Consider the following 22,141-nt stretch of genomic DNA (forward strand, 5'->3'; position numbering starts at 1 on the left):
TCTCACAATTGCCATATTGTGTCAGGCGAGCTCCATAGACTCACACTCTTTTCTTGAATTAAGATGTGAATTAAGCTATCAAAATTCATGGATATCAGCCACTCAACAGAAAGCTGACAATCTTTGGAGCAGAGGTCTACTACATCCATCACCCAGAATCACCATCTTGCCAATGGCCCCACTTCACCACCCCTCTAAAATTCTCTTCAGAGACACCAATCTGACCAAAACTCAGGTAGGACAGTATTGAAGCTAATATCACCAGGGCTTTTTGGAGTGAGTATAGGCACTCTTCCCAAAATTTTTCTTTTTATAGAAGACCTGGTAGCTGAGAACATGCTCCACAAAAGTCACAGTATAAGTAATAGCGCTTTGAAAAAATAGCATCACACCAAACTATTATAATTAAACCTAAAAATGGAAAGTTGGAGGTGAGGGTGAAAGTAGGAGTGGTGAAAAAACCTAGAAATATTGGTGGGGGATGCTGACATTGATGGTGGGATTGAAGTAGGAACAATGTACACTTGAAAAAGATGATTAACAGCTTTATGAATCATATATTATATATGTAATATAATCATATAAGTTAGTGGGGGTTTGGGCCACACCTGATGATGCTCAGGGGTTACTCCTGGCTATGTGCTCAGAAATTGCTACTGGCTCAGGGATGGGACACTGGGGATTGAACCCAGATCCATTCTGTGTCAGCCGCATGCAAGGCAAATGGCCTACCACTGTGCTATCGCTCTGGCCCTTCATATAATTTTTTCTTTTTTTGGTTTTTGGGTCACACCCAGCAGCGCTCAGGGCCTAGTCCTGGCTCCAGGCTCAAAAATAGCTACTGGCAGGCTCAGGGGACCATATGGGATGCCGGTATTTGAAACAATGACCTTCTGCATGAAAGGCAAACAAATGCTCTACCTCCATGCTATCTCTCCGGCCCCTATATTTTTAAAGCAAACTTTCACAGAACCATTCTAGACCAATGGTTGATCCAAGAACTGGAAACTGCTGCCCTACCAAGCTGACCTACACAAATTAACCATCATGGTAGCTATGTTTTATTACAAACCTTAATTATTGCAAATATGATTATAATCTGTATATCATAGAGGGTGTGCATAAAAAGCTCTCTGGGACTCTGAGCTTGGCTCTAAGGGACACATACTCTCTGGTTCTCACATTCAGTTTTCAAACTGTTGTTAGGCTGGCATGTTGCATCATTCATGCTGCCCTAATGAATTAACTTAACTGGAAATGTAAAAGGCCTATAATTTCCAAATAGTTTCTAAACAAATTTGTCCACATTTTTTTCTGTTACTATTATACTATAGTAATGGGATCACTGCAGTATTTACAAAACATAGACATAATAAAAAATAAACAGAATCAAAATAAAGAACAAATTTTAATCTTCTAATCATGTGCAAAAATGTCATACAAAAAATCATAGACATAAAGATAAAAGTTTAAAATGATAAACCTGTAAGAGACCATTAGTAAAAATATCTGGAACTGCAAAAAACAATGGTTTAAATAGTGTTAACATATATGCTTTTAGTTACACTAACATTCTGGGGGATAAAGGAAGGAGATAAGGGATATATGCTTGAGAACAGGGATGAAGGGAGGACAACACTGGTGATGAAAAGGCCCTCATTTATTGTCACTGTGTACCTTAAATATCACTGTGTAAGATTTGTAATTCAGGGCCCGGAGAGATAGACAGCGGCATTTGCCTTGCAAGCAGCCGATCCAGGACCAAAGGTGGTTGGTTCGAATCCCGGTGTCCCATATGGTCCCCCGTGCCTGCCAGAAGCTGTTTCTAAGCAAGATAGCCAGGAGTAATCCCTGAGCATCACCGGGTGTGGCCCAAATACCAAAAAAAAAAAAAAAAAAAGATTTGTAATTCACTTTGGCCACAATAAAAAAAAAATGAAACCCCTCTAGAAGAAAGCAATACAGAAAATCTAGTGAACTTGAGATAAAGATTTTTTTAGGGCATCAAAAAGTTTTTTGTTTGTTTTTGTGTTACACCCAGCAAAGCTCAGGTCTTAGAGCTGGCTCAAGAAAAAAACAGGAAAAAAAAAATTACTCCTGTGCTCAGGGGGTAATATATGGTGCTGGGATCACTCCTAAGTTGGCCTTGTGCAAGGTAAGCATCCTACTTGCTGTACTATCTCTCCAGTACCATATTAGTAAATATAATATGTTGGATTTCCTTATTAAAATGTGTATTCTCTATATTTGTTGCAGCACTATTTTCAATAGTCAGAATCTGGAAACAACCTGGGTGCCCAACAATAGATGAGTGGCTGAAAAAACTGTGGTATATCTACACAATGGAGTACTACTAGGAAAAATGAAGTCATGAAATTTGTTTTTACATGGATGGACACAAAGACTATTATTCTGAGTGAAATGACTCAAAGGGAATTTATGAGAATAATCTCACACATCAGTGGAATATAATTAAAAGAATGGTAATAATATCCAGAGATAGTAGAGATGAATATCAGGAGAACCAATCCATGGTAGGAAGCTTGACACACAGAACAGAGTGGTTAGAGTAGAGAAGGGTCTACTATGACAATGATAGTTGGAAATAATCATTCTGGACATGAACTGGATGCTGAAAGGAGACATGTATGGCATCCCTTCATTAACAATAATGCAGACCACAGTGTCAAAAAAAAAGAGAGAAATAAAATGCCTGTACCCAAAAGCAGATGGGGAAGGGTGGGTGGGAGGACATTGGTGGTGGGAAATGTGCAATGTACAAAAAATCAAAGTGTCTGAAGAAAAAAAAAGACAAAGAAAGAGAGAAGAAAAATATATGCCCCAGAGACAGGAAGGAGAGGGCATCAGGGAAGATGAAAGGGAAACTGGGGACATTTGTGGCAGGAAATGTGCACTGGTGAAATCCAACTTCAATCATGTTTGTAATCATGGTGCTTAAGTAAAGATATTATTTTTAATAATCTAGCAATTTACTCCTCAGCAAATTTAGCAAAGAAAAGAAATACAAATGCTATATTCATACAACGACTTGTGTACAAAGGCTCATAGCAGCTTTATTTATAATACCTCCCAAAATTTGGGGTACAAATTGTAGTATATTAATACTATTTGAAATGAGAAAACAATTAATATAGACAAATATTAAGAGTATTTTTCTCTAAATGAAACTATTATTCACAAATGTTAAGTGTGGTTCCATTTTGTTTGGGAGCAAATAATACTTATTGATAGTGATAAGATTTCTTTCTTATCAATTGTGATAAAAATTAGATTAATATATGCCTGAGATCAGAAAACAGGGAGTAAAAGGAAATGAAGTCACAGATACAAAGTAAAATTTCTGGGGCAAAGGAAATGCTTTGTATCTAGAAGTGTTGTTTTATAGATATATCCATTTACCAAAATTCACTGAAGTCTATCTACAGTTAGTTTAAAGTTTACATTAAGCTTATATTTTAAGTTTAAAATGTATTACATGTAAATGGAAAACCCCAATGCATTTTAATGTGTGTATCTAAACTAGAAATCACTTAGACAAGTTTCAATATAATGTTTTCTTTCTCAGGGCCAGGAATGTGGCTCAGGAGTAGAATACCTATCTTACATGTATGGTGCCCTACATTCAATACCAGCACCATATAAAAAATTAAAGTATCTATTGGGTAAGAACTCTAGCTGAATAACAGAATACTTGCTTTGCATATGTGAGGTCATATAATCTCTAAAACTGCAAAAATTATTTTTCATTGTCATATATTTTAAGATCTTGCTTCTTGTATAAACTAGTACTACCAAGTTTAGACCACTTTAAACAATTAGAAAATCCCAAATTACATAATTAGTTTAGTGAAATAAGAAAATTATCATTATAAAGAATTACAGAATTTGCCGAAGAGATAAGGCATTTGCCTTTCATGCAGAAGGACAGTGGTTCGAATCCTGGCATCCATATGGTCCCCCAAGCCTGCCAGGGGAGATTTCTGAGTATAGAGCCAGGAGCAACCCCTGAGCACTGCTGGGTATGACCCAAAAACAAAGAATTACAGAATCTGCCATGTTCATGAGAATAACTGAGCTGGAATGAGAAATCTACTCACCTATACTTAAAATAAGCACATGTATCTTAACAAAAAGGTATACAGTCATGCAAAAATGGTGGAGGATGACCCAATTCTATGAATTAGCAAAAGCCAAGTACCTCTCCACTCAGCTTTCCATCCATATCTAAGGGAGATTAATATTTTCACTGGCTATTTTATCCTGTTATCATGAATCATGAGAAGCCAGACTACGGAGGCATAAGAAATAAAATGAGGCATAAAAAAAGCTGGTTCAATTTTGGCTTTAGGACTATTTCATGCATTGTCTATTAGACATAGTGTCTTCCTCCAGCCACCTGGAAAAGTATAAATAGAGAGGTATTGTGGTCATTATACTAGAAGTTAGATCTGAATGAACTTGAAAAAAAAATCCAGATAAGCCAATTAATCTGCTAAGATTTATTTCGGCAGAAATAACTATCAAGTGTTTTCATCAAATCATTCTTCTCATCATATCTGTAATTCAAAAGCATCATCATAAATAAAAAAGAAAAATTACATTTTAGTGTATTAGTATATTCTGTTATAATAAGTCCATAAAGAAGCATCACAATGTTCAGTCTTGTGTTAAGGCAACGTTATTGTCAGATGAAGACATCAGCAGCCGATATAGGCACATAGTCAGCTTAGTAAACTTTTCTCCACGATAATCCACTGATTGCATCTGCATAATCATTTGCAAATAAAATGGAATGTGCTATCTCCACATTAACACCAAAGTTTTGAGGCCTGACCAAAACTTGAGGCACGTTAGATAATGTGAAAGATTCACCGTTTCCCTTGAAATGAGTTTTTAAAAAAAATCTTCCAGAGGGTCAAGCAAAATTATTTTATTCTCTTTATTTCTTCTTTGGTATTTTCAGCCTCCAAAAGGCTTGCGAGATTGATCCATCAAAAATGGAATTATCTCTGAACCAAAACGAGAAGAAAGAAGCATGTTCTCTGGTGCTCTGTGAATTGTTACTGTGAGGCATTTACATAAAAGTTGTCGAACTGAGCAAATTCAAAGGAGTGAGTTCCAATCGCAGCCCAGCCATTCTTGGGGAAATTAATGCGGATGTTTGTCCAGAGAGACTTGCCATTTATCTTGCCAGAGCAATAATGACCCTGGAGGAGAGAAAAATGTATTACTTGAAACATGAAATGATCTTCTATAGACTGTTTTTAAATATTGGGCCCATCTCCTTAAAGGAGCAAACGTCTTTCTCATTCTATTTTCCTTACCTGCTTCCAAAAGTCGGAGTTAAAGTTCAAAATACAAGGAAAAGTTGTCTCCCATGAAATTCTTATCTTGGGGCCAGAGTGATAGCACAGTTGATAGGGCATTTGCCTTGCATGCAGCTACCCTTGGTTCAGTGCCCAGCATCCCATATGGTCCCCTAGCCTGCCAGGAGTGATTCCTTAACAGAGCTAGAAGTAAACCCTGAGGGTCACCGAAGTATGGTTCAAAATCAAACTAAACAAAATAAAAATAAATTCTTATCTGGCTATGTAAGGAGTTCCAGAAGGTAAAGAGAAATGTCTCAATATGGCTTTTTAATTATATCTTTGGGTGGGTAAATATCCAGCTGTGCTCAGGGATGAACTCAAGGATCACTCCTTCAGTGCAAGAGACCAAACTGGGTTTGATAAGTGCCAAGGCAAGAGTCTCATCTCCTGTATTAGCTCCCCAGCCACTAAATATGTCCCTAGACTCCTCCAAAAATGTTTTTAAAATGATTTAGAAATATACAGATTACATATCCTGATAGAATAGTGAACAAAAATCAGCTCAAATTAAAAATAAATGTCTTGGAGGCCAGAGCTGTGGCACAGTGATAGGATGTTTGCCTTGCACACAGATGACCCAGGACAGAACTCAGTTTGATCCCTGGTGTCCCATATGGTCCCCCAAGCCAGGAGCAATTTCTGAGCGCATAGCCAGGAGAAACACCTGGATGTGGCCCAAATTTTAAATAAATAAATAAATAAGTAATAAAATAAAAGTCTTATTCACAAGGAGTTGCATGTACATGTACTGAGGCCAACAGTGATATTTCAGGCTTAATTGCTGGAGCCAAAATGCCCACTTTGGCCTCCTCATTTATCTGAAGTCCTTATGATGGAATCTCATCTGGTCAGAAAAGAAGCAATCTTAGTTGTATGGTCTTTTTCCCATGCACAGAAACCCAAACAGAAGTTGTACTGTGATATTGCTCTTATATGAGAAAAGCAGTAACTCAGTTAAATTTTTCAGAGAGATGATGCAGGTTAGAAAGGAAGTATCCAGAGATACAGATCACTGACAGTAAAAGATAAGGATCATTTTGCACTTCTGCAATTCTATGAGATAAGTGTCTGGTACACGGCTCTTATTATCAGAGCATTCTATGAATATATATTCACAGCATGCCATTTACAGTAAAACATTTGAAACAGCTAATTTCGAGAGGCAAAGAGCAGGGGCTAAAGAGACAATGTAGTGTATAAAGGCTTTACATGTGCTTGACCAGGTTCAACCCCATACATCCCATATTGTCCCCTGAGCACTACAGGAGTAATTCTTGAATGCAGAGCCAGGAGTATCCCCTGGGCATAGCTAGGTATAACCTCAAAACTAAAAATAAATAAATTAAATTAAATTAAAAAAGAACACCTCAAAAGGTAAAGAGCTAAAGAACCCAAAAGCACTAGTGAGAACAAAATTAAAATCTAATCTTAAAGGATGGAAAGATAGTACAGTGTGGGGTACAGCACTTGCCTTGTGCATGCACATAACCTGAGTTGCTCCCCAGTACACTATATCATCCCATCACCAGGAGTGATCTTTGAGAGTAAGCTCTGAGTACCACCAAGAGGGGCCCAAAAAGTAAGTCAAAATCCATTTTTTCATATAAATAAAATCTATTTTTAAATTTTAGAACTGTAACACAATAGGCCTGAACTTCATTTCTTTGTGGAAGAAGAATATACATGGTCTCCTTTTGTTTCTTCTGAGTTTTACTGAGGTTATTAGTCAGTCCCTGATTTATTGGTAAAGCTAGGACTTGAGTGCAAGCTATCCAATACCACAGCTAGAACTACCTACATTTCAATCCCTACACACCTGTACAGCTAGTGTGAGCTCTAAAAATGCTTATGTACCTCTTTTGTCTCTTACAGATCAGTACATATAAATACTGAACAAAAAAAATACACTCACACATACACATGCTAGTGAACACAAAATCTGACTAATAATACCCTCTCCACATGTACAGAAGAGGAGCTAGTCAGTCTGGCCCCTGACGGTGGCTTGCACAAAGCCAGCGGCCAATGATGTCTACTTAGTTTTGAGTCCCATCCTTTAGTTCTCAACTCTGATCTCAACAACTTCAAAAGGTTTCCCCTGAACATTCAAGGAGGGGGACTAACCTGGCCTGAAAAGGAAAACTGCATCAAGTAATCTTCCTTCAGAACGATCCTTATTTATTATCTTAGATCAACCAACGATGGTCCCCAGGCAGGCCACCTCTTCATATGAAAATCATTAGTGGAGGGTCTAGAAGGATAGTCAGTGTGTAGGTACAGTTGCTTTGCACATGGTCGTCCTAGATTTAATCCGTGGTATTCCATATGATCCACCAAGCACTGCCAAGAGTAATTCTTGGCTGAGCAACATGATCAATTCCTTACATAAACTTGAAATGTGGCATCATAGTGATGCTTTTATATGTGTAGTAAATTATTTATGTCAGGTTCGGGGGAAGGGTCCTAGTACTGTTTGTTTAGCACATTGTAAATTTACTGGTTCAACAGAAAAACAAAGTCTCTGCTCTTCTGTAGTTTACATTCCAGAAGAGATACACACATTATTTGTAAGAGGGAAGGTCAGGTAGGAGGTTGATATAATAATGGGGCCCGAGGGATGAAGAAAGACAGCGAGTAGGAGCATAGAGTGGGGTTTTGCAGGGAAAAGCAGAATGCCTGGAAGGAACCAGAACTAATAGAATCAGGGAAGGTGCAAGTGAAATTCCCATTCATCCAGTAACAAGGAATAATTTTCAATAATTTTCAAAAGGAGTAAATCACCTCTTATCAAGGAGCTGTCAAATAAAAAACAACATAAAATTGTGCAAAGTGGCCAGGATCAGAAAGGCAGAACCTAGAATGATGAAGATATAGCTCTTGAAATGGGAGGAAACTATTCTCAAGAAGACCTCTTTAGTTAAATCTTACATATAAATTCCTGGAAAATTTAACAGCCACTTGTGATTTTTAAACATTTATAACTAATAATAACTACATAACTAATAATAACCAGAAAAAATAAGTCTTCCAAGAGATGTGAAACACTATAAAAAAAACAGTGGAAACTTTTGGTTTTTTGGGTGGGATGCAACAAACACTTGCCTGGGAATATACATTCTACTAAAAAAATTTCAACCTGCTAAAAGAGTGTAAGACTGCATCATATAGTCATGAAAACTCGAAAAGGATGTTTGGAAAAAAAAACAAACAGAAGAGACTTGCAAAGATGCTTGTTAAATCACGAAGCACCTGTCCTACTGAATTTGCATTCATTTGTTCAGCAGATAGGTAGCAAGTTCTTGCTATGTGTGCAGCAGACGTGTTAATAAGTGCAAGAGAGATAGCATGGAGGTAAGGCGTTTGCCTTTCATGCAGAAGGACGGTGGTTCGGATCCTGGTATCCCATATGGTCCCCTGTGCCTGCCAGAGCCGATTTCTGATCATAGAGCCAGGAGTAACCCCTGAGTGGTGCTGGTTGGACCCAAAAACCAATAAATAAATAAATAAATAAATAAATAAATAAGTAAGTGCAGGAGAGAATAAAATAAACTGAAGTGTGCCTTTAAAGGAACCAGGTGCTGGTTCAGGCAGTAGGGAAGACACAAACAACTAAGGCTAATCGTGTTAGAAGGTAATAAGAGCTTCACAATATAAGTATAGGACAAGGAAGAGAGAGTATAATGAGGTCTCTCTAGACAAGTTTTCAGAAAAGAACTCCAAAGGAAGTAAGGGAGTAACTTGTGTATTCAAAAGCATGAGAAAGCTAACAGAATAGAAAGTGTGAAACTGGATGGCACTAGACCAACTAGCCAGTGGACATGAGACGTTTTGTAACACCAGAATGGCAACCTTTCAATCACACGCAAATATAATTAGTATTATAAGGATAATGTCTATCCATGAGTTTAAAATAATTGTACTATGCACTTTTTCTTAAGATCCTCAAAAAATTCCAGATAAAATCAAGATTTAAACATAAAAAACCCTAAGCTTTTTCTTTTGGGATGAAAGGGGATCCTAACCCTGAGAATGGAGAAGTATTTTTTAATTAAAAAAAGGCAATAAAAAAGATAAAATATTTAAAGTATCAAAGGTAAATCTTTTATTCATAAAAATATAATGTGCATGAGAGCATAGGAGAAAACAGCTGGGTAGTAGAAAATAGTGAATTATTCTATGCTTATAGAAGATACTGCATTACTACCCAGAATATACAATAGATTCATACAAATCCATCAGAAAAAGACAATGTCCTTTAGTTTCAAAAACATTAATTATACCAAATATTGAAAAATTACTATAAAAATCCATAGTTTGTCTGGAGTCTTTTCAGTCAGGCAGGCTACCTCTCTCCCTGCCTCCATACTTCCAGAAATCTCAGCAACCATAGCCACAACACATAATTTCCGCTACATCAGCTCATTGCCCAGCCCCCAGCATTCAAGGCCATGGGACACCAGAACACACCAAATTAGATGTAAAATTATCTAAATTAAATAAGAATAATCTAAAATAACAAACAAAATAATAGAGTATGTTCAACTAGCAACACATAGTTTCATAAACCTTCAGACAATGACCCTATTATAAGACAATTTCACAACATTGTTTTTAGTAAATTTTTCTTCTTTCTTTTTTTGATTTTTTGGGCCAGACCTGGTGATACTCAGGGATTACTTCTGTCCATGCACTCAGAAATCACTCCTGGCTATGCGCTCAGAAATCGCTCCTGGCTCAGAGGACCACATGGGACGCTGGGGATCGAACCCGTCCACCCTGGGTTAGCCACGTGCAAAGCAAATGCCCTACCACTGTGCTATTGCTCTGACCCCTAGTGAATTTGTTTTTCAATAATTCCATTACTACTTAGTTGTAACAAGTAATATTAAGTAATTACTAATATTAAGTATTATTTAAGTACTTAGGTATTAAGTAATATTAAGTAAATTACTCATACCTGCCAAGGGAAATCTTCCTAGGTTTGGGTATGTATGGGAAACTAGGGACAATGTGAAGGGAAAGTTAGACTGGTGGATCTGGTGTTGGAACAATAAATACTAAGTGTATTATGAGAAACTTTGTAAATCATGGTGTTTAAATAAAGCAATGAAATTCTTTAAAAAAATCAATAGTTTTTTATCAGTAGGGAAGTTATCCATCAAAATACAATTCCATATCTAAATACCTATGCCTAAATCAAAGAGAGGTACATAAAAGATCCCACCCCTCTTTTCTGCCAAGTGAAGCCAGTTTTACTGTTTCCATTTACAGTATAAAGAATAAAGTCCTACTTATTATGCATGGGCTCATTAAATAATGTTATAACCTAATCATATTTTCAACACAGCCAGAAATAATAATACTGTAATTGATGGTGACTGGGTGAGAAAAGAAAACAAATTAAAAAATGTTTAAGTCCATGATTTATTTCTATTGTAACTTCAAGAGAATTATGACAACTTTTCTGAGTCATCAGTATATTAAGCAAAAGGCCTCTACACAACACCCTGGGAAGCATATAAATCAATTGCTAATGATAAGTCTGTGATTTTTGACAGGTATTCTTAAGTTATGATAATAATTCTCTGACAAAAATATTCATAAACCTTTTTAATATTATGCTTTTAGGGGTCAAAGAGATATAGTAAAGAGGATAAGGCACTTGCCTTGCTTGTCACTGACCAGGTTTTGATCCCAGACATCATAATATTCCTAAGCCCTACCCTTAGCACAGCTGAGTATAACCCAAATCCCACACTCAAAAAGTAAAAAACTGTACATAGAGTAGAAAATTAAAAATAAATTAATCAAAGAAGTAAAATACATTGAATTACTTTGCTTATATGTATGTATATGTATATATATATAAACTCCAATTAGTTTCTGTTCAAGCATACTTTAATAAATAATGACTTCCTTTACTAACTACAGCTAGTTTTAGCCAACAAAGGAAAAAAATAGTTTCAATCATGGAATATTTGCAAGCTACCGCTGGCTCTGATGTGGTTTATCTAGACACATATATCATCTTACAGATTTAAGTTTTCTGGTCATGAAAGACTGTTGTATCTATTATTTCTCACACATCCTACTTCATTTTATAACATAAAAATTTCTAGAAAGGCAAAAAAGAGAAAAAGAACAACAATTTACCTCCAGGAATTCTGATCATCAATACTTACCTTAATAGTTAAAGTGAGTGTATACCATTTTTTTGCTGTAATATTAGCATACCCTGAAGTATATATGGTCCATCCAGCTGCAACAGAAAAAGATAACCACTCTTAATATTTTGTGGGGTCATAGCTATAAGAGGGTAAGTACTTGCCTTGCAGACAGCTGACCCAGGTTCTATTCCTGGCATAATACATGGTTCCCCTAAACCTGCCAGGAGTGATCTCTACGTGCAGAACCAGAAATAAACCCTGAGCACAGCTGAGTTTGTCCCAAAAACCCAGGGAATAGCAATATTTTTGTCTAAACACAAAAATAAGTAACTCTGTAGGAATTCTTGAGTGGCATTTGTATGTAGTTAAGTCAACTTGAATAAACAACTATGATTCTTCATTTTTAAGTCTTTAATTTTTTTAAATTAGAAATATCCTTCATTAGGCATACATCCAACAACTACTCTGGCCCATATACTATATGTAAGTTCTCAAGATAGCTAGAAAAAATAAACTTAAAAGCCAACAAAGCATTATATTCTTACGTCTATATTTCAGGTATATACCTATAGCTTTTGGCTTGAACATGGCAAATAAAAAATAGCCATAACCACCGTGGGATTTTCCTGCAAGTTCAATGGTCAAGTGTAAATATCATTAACCAAAAATTCAATGAGGAAAAGGATGAGGGTTTTCTTGCAATTATCTGAAATCCTATTATAGCTGAATCATTCTATGAATCACATTTTTAATGTCAATTAAACCTAAGCAAAATTAGGACAATATTTTAATTCTGAGATTCCTAACTAATTCCTTGAAAGAACTTGGTTTCTGAAATTTTTTCTACACAATTCCTCTCACCCAGAAAACTTTTATGAATCCTGAGCATATAACTAAATAAAATATGTATAGACAAATTATTACTCGTCAATTTTTATTTTAGTTTAGAGTCCCTTATACCTGGAAGAGGCAAAGCTATAAGAAAGAATAGCAAGTGATAAGAAAGACATATTTTAATTAGAAAAAATCAAAAGACTGAGAATCAAGAAATCACTCCACAAAATATCATAGTTTCAAAAAACTACTGTTTACAAAAACCAAAATGAACTGCTTTTATCCTATATGAAATACTACTCTATGTGAGGTGAGAGACATTCAAATGACTGAGAAAAAGTCAACTGAATTAAGAAATTAAAGCTGATAATATTTCTTAAGTTTCTAATTTTTGAGATCTTAGTGTATACTTTCAAATTTGATAATACTGCTTTGAATAAACAATAAATATATTTCTCTTTATAATGTGGAAGAAAAGAAAGAAATGGAAACTCTCCAAGTCAAGTTTATCAGTTCTTCTCCTTCTAACTCCATAAATATATGAACACCATTTTTACCAGTGTTGCTTTTATTTCTGCTGTTTCCTGAACTTTCTCTCTCTATAACCACTACCTTCACCCAGACTATTAAAATCCTACCTGATAACTTAACTCAAATCTACAATACCTGACTAGGCATTGCAAAGTTCCTCTTGTACAAAATACCTGTCAGTAGTAGTAACTTTTTCCTTTTTAATTGTTTCTCATATCTTGTGTATGTTGAACCTCTTCTTAATTACACACCCACGTACCTGGAAGCAACGTTTTTCCCCAAGTTGCAAGCAGAAACTCACCATGGCATGTGCTAGAGAATAGAGGTTCTCATACTTTCCTCCTTTTCTGATTCACAGCTTTTAAAATTCCTAATGTCTTTCTACTATGCCTAATACCCTGGTGAAGGGCCAGATCACAATCATGACAATGACATGACATCAAAATCATCTGTGAGGGTGGTACCTAGGCTTCTGGCTTCTACTAGTTTTAAGTCTGTTCAGGTGATTTCATTGTGCACCCAACTTGGAGAAACAATACTCTTGAACCAGTTACTTACACAGGTCAGATGTAACTTTGTAGTTGCCATTTGCAAAAATCCAAAAGAAAATTCCTCGGGCACTTCTAACCCAAATTCCACCTTTAGTTACTCTTCCTGCAATAAATACACCTCCCGTCTCAGGGGTCTCTATGTATACATCACATCGGATAGTCAGATTGGACCTGCAGAATTAAACTGTTGATTAGTACATGGTCACACAATTCCCAGTGCATAACAACATAAGTGTTATTTTCACAGCTACATGCTTTTAACTTTTACATAAGGTGAACATGTAGCTTACATGGAGGAAGGAATCTTCTACAATGTTGGCTTTATGTCTGAGTCATTTCATTGCCTCTTTTAAGGAAACACTGGAAAATATTTACTACTTTTAAGTCTCTGAAGACTGTCCCATTCATCTCTAGAGCAAAATAATCACTCTAAGACTATGCTAAAAGAAAATATTTGGGGGGGGGCAGAGACATAGCATGGAGGTAGGGTGTTTGCTTTGTATGCAGAAGGACAGTGGTTTGAATCCCCCCAAGCCTGCCAGGAGCGATTTCTGAGCGTAGAGCCAGGAGGAACCCCTGAGTGCTGCTGGGTGTAACCCAAAAACAAAAAGAAAACAAAACAAAAAAAAATTTTGGGTGGCACAGAGAACCTCCAGGTCAGCAATGAATCATCAGGCCTCTGAGGTTCTGAAGACAGTCAGAAGTTGCCCCTGGCACAACATGGGAGTGGCCTTAAAAAAAAAAAAAAACAAAACCTAAATGTATCTCAACCCTTGAACACAGACACAGTAATCTAACTTACAACTGAAGGTTGTAAACAAATGGGGAAAAACTCACAAACACCACTGACATGAACAAAAAACCCAGGTAATATGAATGAGAGAAACAACTGAATCATGAGGTCTCAGCAGTGAACACGCTATATCAAGTTATAAATGCTTCAAAGACTTCAAAAATAAAGGGTTTTTTTGTACCAGGTCTGTACCAGATTTGTACCAGATCTGGGGCCTAGACCTGAAGCAAGGCAATTACAGAAGGAATAAAGGCTTTAATGCAGCATTTCAATAACCATTCTCACTAAACCTGGACTGATGGTATTTTATGCATCATAGCAAAATTCTACCAGCAAAATGAATAAAAAAGAATCTGAAAATACATAGTCATCATATTACAATCTCGTAAGTGACTTAAAGAGAAAGAATAAATACAATATGTTTCCTGAACAAATGTGTAGAGATGAACTGAATTCACTAGACAACTAGTTGACTTACTTTGTATTTTACAATTTTCATCTACTTGAGAAACTTCCTACAGAGTGTAATTCTACATTATGTCCAGCAGGTGGCAATATGAGACCGACAAAATTGGCACTCTAGAAAAACATCTTGAAACACAAATGACTGAACTGGTTTTGAACTATTAAAGTATAATAATAATAATAATTTAAATAATTAAATTATATTTTCATATTAAAATAAAATGTTTTCTCTGATTAAAATTTATATGTATAAATAAGGTCAAGAAACAGGCAGCAAATGACTGAATTTGAGGTCACCAAGATATTCGATTATTAAACCTTTTACTAATTTCTCAAACAAGGGGAAGCATTGAAAAGTATATATTTCATATCTGTTTGGTACTCAAAATTGCTATTTTGCACCCCAGGTCAGGATTCCACCTCTAATCCTACAAAGGTGACAGAGGAGAAGACAATTACTAAATAGCCCCAACTGACTCTACCCAGTCCATCAAAAGAATATGAGGCACCACAATTTTGGGGTCCTGTTTGGTACCCATGATCACCATTTTCTCCCCAGGCCAGGACACACACACTCATTGTATCTCACCATGAGCATATAAAGACATCCTAACTCTAGTTACCAACTCACAAAACAATATACCTCCAGACTGCAAAAGCCACAACAACAAAGTCAACACAGAACCTCACCATGCTTATTGAAAGATGATAGCCCTGAAAATCCCACCAGTAATATAATCTCTTTTATAAAGACTTTAGCTATGTTGTGAATGCTTAAGGAACTCAAAGAAACAATGGAGCCAATAAAACACAAGAGACTATAAGGAAAGAAATGTGAAAACTAAAAGTAGAAATGATGGAACTAAAGGATTTGGTAGTTGAAATGAAAAACTCGCTGGAAGGTCTATGCAGTTGACTAACTAGTGGAGGACAAAATTAATGAGCTCAAAGGTAAGAAAACATCCAGACAAAACAAAACTCAAAATAAACAGTAGAGCAGAGAATTTGGGGATGAATTCAAGAGGAAAGAAATAAATATCACCAGGGTCTCAGAGGCCAGGAAGGCAACCCTGATGAAGTAGCAATAGTCAAAAGGCATCATTGTTGAAAACTTATTAGAGATGCAGTGCATGTGTGACAACTTCCAGGAAGTCTAAAGGGCACCAGTTAAAAGATATTCAAATAAAAATACACCAGGGCACATCCCAATCAGAATGACCAAAGTCATAGTTAGACTTAAGATACTGAGAGCTGCAAGACTGAGAAAGGAAATTATGCACAATGGGACATTCTCAAGATTGTATAGCAGATTTACTGAATGAACCCCGCTTAGCCCAAAGACAGTGGGGGGATATAGTGAAACAAGTGAAATAAAGATCTCACCAAGAATACTTTACCCAGCCTGACTTTCATTCAGATTTGAAAAAAAATAATACACACCTTTACACATAAACAAATCAGGAACCTTGTATATGCAAACCATCTTTATAATAATTAAAGGGTCCATTCTAAGAAAAAATGACTTCTATAAGCATACCAAACTCCCGCTTAAATATGACACAACAATGGTCCATAACAATAAAAATCTCTCTCAATATCAATGGGATAAATGCACCAACTAAGAGATAGAGTGACAGGATGGATTAGGAAACTGAACTCAATATTCTGCTGTCTGCAAGAAACACATTTGAATAGTGACAACAAACACAACTTCAACAATGGTTAGAAGACCAATTCCTCAAGCAAACTACTCCCTTAAAAAGGCTGCAAAAATATGGGACCTGGAGAGTAACATGATGAATGAAGCTAGTCAGAGAAAGAGAGACTGACATAAAATGGCCTCTCATATATCTGAGAGAGAGAAAGAAACATAATGGTGGAATAAATATCCAAAGACAATGGAAATAAAGAACATGAGAACTGGCATTCAGATCTTGAGGTATTGGGAGCTAGGAAAGGGAGAGAGGTAATGGCTATGGGGGAAGGAAGCCTTCAATCAGGAGGTGATACTGAAAGATCATGAAAGATACTGAAAGTGTCATGAAGGAAACCCTCTCAGCAAAGTACTATAAGCTACAGAGTCAAAACTTACTTTAAAAAGAAAAGTACCTCTCCTAGAAGCAAACTTGTGAATGAGAAGCAAGCTGTGGGGAGGGGATTAAAAATGGTGGAGGAAATTGAATGCTGGTGAAGGGATCAGTGTTGAAACATCATATGCTTGAAACCCAACCATTAATTACAGTGATGACATTTAAAAAATTAAATCAAAATTAAAAAAAAACACTGTATGACAACATCAGAAGTTCATTTCAGCAGATCAACATTAAAACCATGAATTTTACATACCAAGAATAATCTCCTATGATACTTATAGTGTTGGAAGCATCGGCTGCCCAAGTAATAGGCCTTTGATTAAGAACTTGGCGAAGTGTAAAACGATGTTCTCCATAGTCTTCAGTGTTCACGAAGTATTCAAATACACCCGTTTGGTCAGCAAAATTTGGTGCCTCACTAAAATCTGGGTAATCTATTAAAAAACAATCAATGTTGTTCATCATCAAGTTCTTAAAAAATCTAAAATGTAATCATAAGTTATATTTTGAAACCCCTTTCAAACATTTACATGAATGAATTATATATCCAGTCAAAGCTCAGGTCTCATAAATAGGGATTGTTGATCATTTCAAATGTCAATATAATCAGTTATATGCCATTTTAAATAGTTAACCATTGCCAAATATTTTTTTAGTGCAGGAAGGTAGAAATTTAATTAGGAAGATGTGAAGGGAAAGAAAGAAATGCATGTTGAAGAGAAAAATGTGCCTGAAACCTGTGGACTTTTAAGACAAAACAAATTGACAATTGACAGTAGGTATGTATTCAAATTCTAGGTCCCTCTGTTCTCTAGGACAAGATATTTAACTGAGTGAGTAATGTTTTCTGAGTGAGCAAGAAAACAAGATAAGTAAATCAAAGAATATATACATCCGTGTGTGTGTGTGTGTGTGTGTGTGTGTGTGTGTGTGTGTGTGTGTGTGTAGCCAATACTAAGTGATGAGGTATTTTAAAATTTCTATCACATCAGGCTTTAAATCACTGATCATAGTTATCATTGCCGATTCTAAAAAGGCTTACAATATCAAGCATAAAACTTCACATATTAAAATTATTCTTCTAATACTAATATGAAACAACAAGTTTCAGAATAAAGCTCTATATTAATCTACTTTTATCTTTATTAGACTTTCAATGATTATGCATATAGAGGAAATTTTCATCATAATATTTCAAGCTATAAAACATTTCATGCTTTTCCAAATGCTTTCAAATAAATTATGTTATTCAAGATATCAAGAACCCTTTGGAGTAGTAATGAAGCCTGGCATATTATTTTTAACTTTAGTTTTTAATATATTTAATAGTCAATAAAACATCACACATTAGCTTTTAAGGTTTAGAATTATATTCCTTCACAGAGTCGACTGCTTTGGCGGTTGCAGACGTTCTTGGATCTCAGTAACTAGGCCCATTTCCCACGCAGACCCTTGCTAAGCATCAAGAAATAACTTTGCTAAGGGATAAGCCAATCACAACTAGTAAGACACCCATGGTTGGCAAAAATTATGCAATTATCAAAGAGTAATTTTCAGTAAATGAAAGAAAATCAAAGACCTTGGGGGTCACTGTTTTCTGTGTTATCCAAATAACTGAGAATATTCCAGGACAATTCCAAAGTCCATATCCTCACTGTTAGGAGATGACCTTCAGAAAAAAATAGCTAAAATACCTTGAAATGACTAGGGAACAAGTGGAATAATGTCAGGAGGCTCTGCTATAAAACAGGCAGCCTAACAGTAACAGGCCAGTGCCAGTGTCTCTCAACCAAAGGCAGTCTCTCTCCTGACTTCTCTCCTATAGCCATAGAATAGTCCACTTAAGCCAATCTGTGATGTCCCACATACTACAAAAGAACACATACAAGGAAAAATTGTGTCACTTTCTAAGTAATTTAGGACTATAATCACAATTGCCATATTTTCTGAATCACCCATATTCAATAGGCTCTCTAGCAGGTTTAGGGCAGAACTTCCAAGTAAACCAGGAGAATTCAAATATAAAACTCCTGCTCACATATTGAGAGTAAATGAGCTTGGCTACATGAAGATAGCAGGTCTTTAGCATTCAGTCCACTGATGAAGGATCATTAACAATGCACCTTAGTAATGGTTTCAGGAGCTATGGTTACAAACCTGAATCTCCAACAAAAAGTACGTTTGAGTTATTGTAACTTTCATTTGGCAAAAAACCTCTATGCTTTCTCTGGCTCTGATACCATACAGGCCCTTAGAACCTAAAATCTCATTTCCCATGTAGAAATTCAGAGCAAAATAAACATACTTTTTCACTCACTCATAACAAGACTAGTTTGATCATAAAAGTCTGTTATGTAGTATTGCTAATTAAAAAAATTTTCAAACGAAAACCAAGTTACACTTTGGTGGGAAAAAAAAAACTCACCCACATTGAAGTCATCTGCGTAAACCTGTGGAAAAGGCTCTGATTTTGGAGGAAGAGGGTAGCTGCCTTTATTCCCGGTGGTGAGAGTGGTGAGTGTGAACAGCTCATCCTCTTTCAGTTCCAAAGTGAAATTTGCACCACTGCTGTCCAGGAGCTGAAACAGAGGACAATGGTGTGCTCATGGCCTCACCCTTTGGATCATCTCAATTGTGCACAATTCTCCACAAGAACCAGGCCACTTGTTAGACTTCCCTAACCTCTTGTGTAGGATATCTAATATCCAGCCCCCCATTATCTTTTTCTAAAGTTATTTCACTTTCTAGAAGAAGAAAACTAACAAAGAATTGCCAGATCTATGTCTATAGGTCCATTTTTCCCTTATGATTCATTCTTTATAACTTATGTATATTCCACACTTAAAGAAATCAACTAATTTATTTTGGGAACTTAAATCCATATAATTTCAGTTTTAATCTCACATATACACACACTCTTTGCGAAAATAGCACAAAAAGAAACTCCTATATGTTCAGTGATAAATTCAGATCTACATATCATTCATGATCTGAGCAAGTCTCTTTAAGCCATATCTCAATTATAAAATGAGAAGGGGTATATGCACCTCAAATAAGTATTGTGATGATTAAATAAGATAAAATGCTCATTTTCATGTGCATCCTATAAGAAACACTCCCTTTGGGGCCAGAACGATAGAACAGTGAGTAGGGCAGTTGCCTTGCACATGGCTGACCGGGGTTTGATCATCAGCATCCCATATGGTCCCCCAAGTCCACCAGGAGTTATTCCTGAGCACAAAGTCAGGAGTAATCCCTGTGGTCCCAAAAGAAAAAAGAAACACTCCCTTTGACACCGTATTCTATGCCAAAAATAGATTTCTATATATTCTGGAATTCTTTCCATACTTGATGAAGATATTAAATATATGCCTATTTTATGAGTCTTGATCAAACTTTTTCCTTTTAATTAAGATGATTCTCAATATATTTTCTCTAATAGTACACTCTACTGAGGACCATGAAATACTAGATATACATAGATATAATTCCAAATGATATTAATTTCCATGGGAAAGTCAATATTATCATCCTATCTATAACAATATGCATCCAGAGACTTTTTAAAAGAATACAAAGTGTTCAGTCATTGATAATGACAAGGTGATTCATAGAACATTATTAATAACTAAAAAAGATAGCAGAGTTGTGTTCATTTAGGTGAAACAGTATACTTTGTTGGACTTATTAATTCTCTGAGATCTTTTCTGAGAAACCACCATTGCTAAGATTTCTGGGATGAAAAGCTAAGCTAGGAAGGCATGGCCATCCCCTCACCCTGTCTTCAAGGTGGACAGTATAGTGGGAAAAGTGCTGTCTAGATAAGCTGCAGTCAAGCCTAAATGGCTAAGAGTTAAGACTCTGGGGAGAGCTTCATGGGAAACTCTGATACAAGTTGAATATGAAGGATAACAAAGAAAAGGAAAATAAAACATACTAGAAATAAAAAAGCTGGGGCCGGAGCGGTGGCATTTGCCTTGTATGCGCTAACCTAGGATGGACTCCAGTTCAATCCCCATGGCGTCCCATAAAGTCCCCCAAGCCAGGAGCGATTTTTGAGCACATAGCCAGGAGTAACCCCTGAGCGTCACTGGGTGTGCCCCCCCCCAAAAAAAAAAACTAAATAAAAAAGTCCCCTACAAAGTCACACAGGAAGTCAACTAGTATTAGGTGATTTTAAATGACAACACATCTAAAAGGGTGTACAGTCTTTTACCTCAAGTTCAATCTTGAAGATCAACATTCTACTCTAAGGGATGTTAACTTAAGGCAGTTTGGTAAGGAAGGCTGATACACTCAGCTCGGCATTGTAGATACATCTTTGTGGTAGCAGTGTAATAGTTAGGTGGCCAGCAGGTGTCAGTTTGGAGGCTGAAAAATTAAAAAGCAGTGTCCAGAGCCCTGGATAAGATAATGAAGGACTGAAAACAAGCAGCAGCAGTTGTGCAACAAAGAGTAAGAAATGTGTAATAGAAATATGTGGAGAATAGGGGCTGGAGAGATAGCATGAAGGTAGGGCATTTGCCTTGCATGCAGAAGGACAGTGGTTCAATTCTGGCATCCCATAGGGTCCCCCAAGCCTGCCCGGAGTGGTTTCTGATTGTAGAGTTAGGAGTAACCCCTGAGCGCTGTTGGGTGTGACATAAACACACACACACACACACACAAAATGTGTGGAGAATAGAATCTCTATACTTGATCACAAATTTCTGACTTGTGCATAGTAATACTATGACCAAGACAAACTAAATATCAAGAATAAAACACACTCTATGAACACACATATTTCTATAATGGCTGCCATAATGCCATACCACTACCACACCTCCAAAAAAGGCTTCAACAAACATCTCTATTATCCTATAATTGGCCATAAATAAAATTGATCATAACATTTTAAATTCTTAATTCATTAATCAAATGCCTGTTTGTTTCCTATGACAATTGCAATGCTCAAGATTCAGAAATTTATTTTAAAACTACCCAGAGAGAATCCAGTTGACTAAAAAGATATTTCGAAGTTGGCTGTCCAAGTCTGGTATACCACACCTGTAGCTCTGGTATTTCACTCTGAGGAGAAAGCATAAGAAAAGCATAGTGATTCATCACAGCCTCTGAGGATTTCCAAAATCAGGACCAACTCAAAAACATCAATGGCAATGCCCCCTCTCTATTTCCATTTACAAAAAAAATATTATCTTCAAATTTAAAATAGCAACATTTGAAAGATATTTTTAAGCAAAAATTTTACTTTCCATAAATTCTAAAAATTTAGGAGTGAATGTCAGAAAAGTCTTAGTCAGAAAATGAGCATTTC

The 22,141-nt window shown here is 36.2% G+C and overlaps 1 protein-coding gene across 1 annotated transcript in view; it reads right to left on the reverse strand.

The window, feature by feature from the left end:
- Nucleotides 1-4,505: 4,505 nt before the first annotated feature.
- Nucleotides 4,506-22,141, reverse strand: part of GALC (galactosylceramidase) — a 46,164-nt gene continuing 28,528 nt past the window's right edge. The window contains exons 12-17 of the mRNA XM_049770567.1: nucleotides 21,808-21,894; nucleotides 19,250-19,403; nucleotides 17,078-17,258; nucleotides 13,481-13,644; nucleotides 11,573-11,649; nucleotides 4,506-5,228 (exon numbers count right to left, since the gene is read on the reverse strand). Of these exons, the coding sequence (XP_049626524.1) occupies nucleotides 5,082-5,228; nucleotides 11,573-11,649; nucleotides 13,481-13,644; nucleotides 17,078-17,258; nucleotides 19,250-19,403; nucleotides 21,808-21,894 (810 nt within the window). The 3' untranslated portion in view covers nucleotides 4,506-5,081. The remainder of the gene's footprint in view (nucleotides 5,229-11,572; nucleotides 11,650-13,480; nucleotides 13,645-17,077; nucleotides 17,259-19,249; nucleotides 19,404-21,807; nucleotides 21,895-22,141) is intronic.

Source organism: Suncus etruscus, chromosome 3 (genome assembly GCF_024139225.1).
Source record: "Suncus etruscus isolate mSunEtr1 chromosome 3, mSunEtr1.pri.cur, whole genome shotgun sequence".
NCBI lineage: Eukaryota > Metazoa > Chordata > Mammalia > Eulipotyphla > Soricidae > Suncus > Suncus etruscus.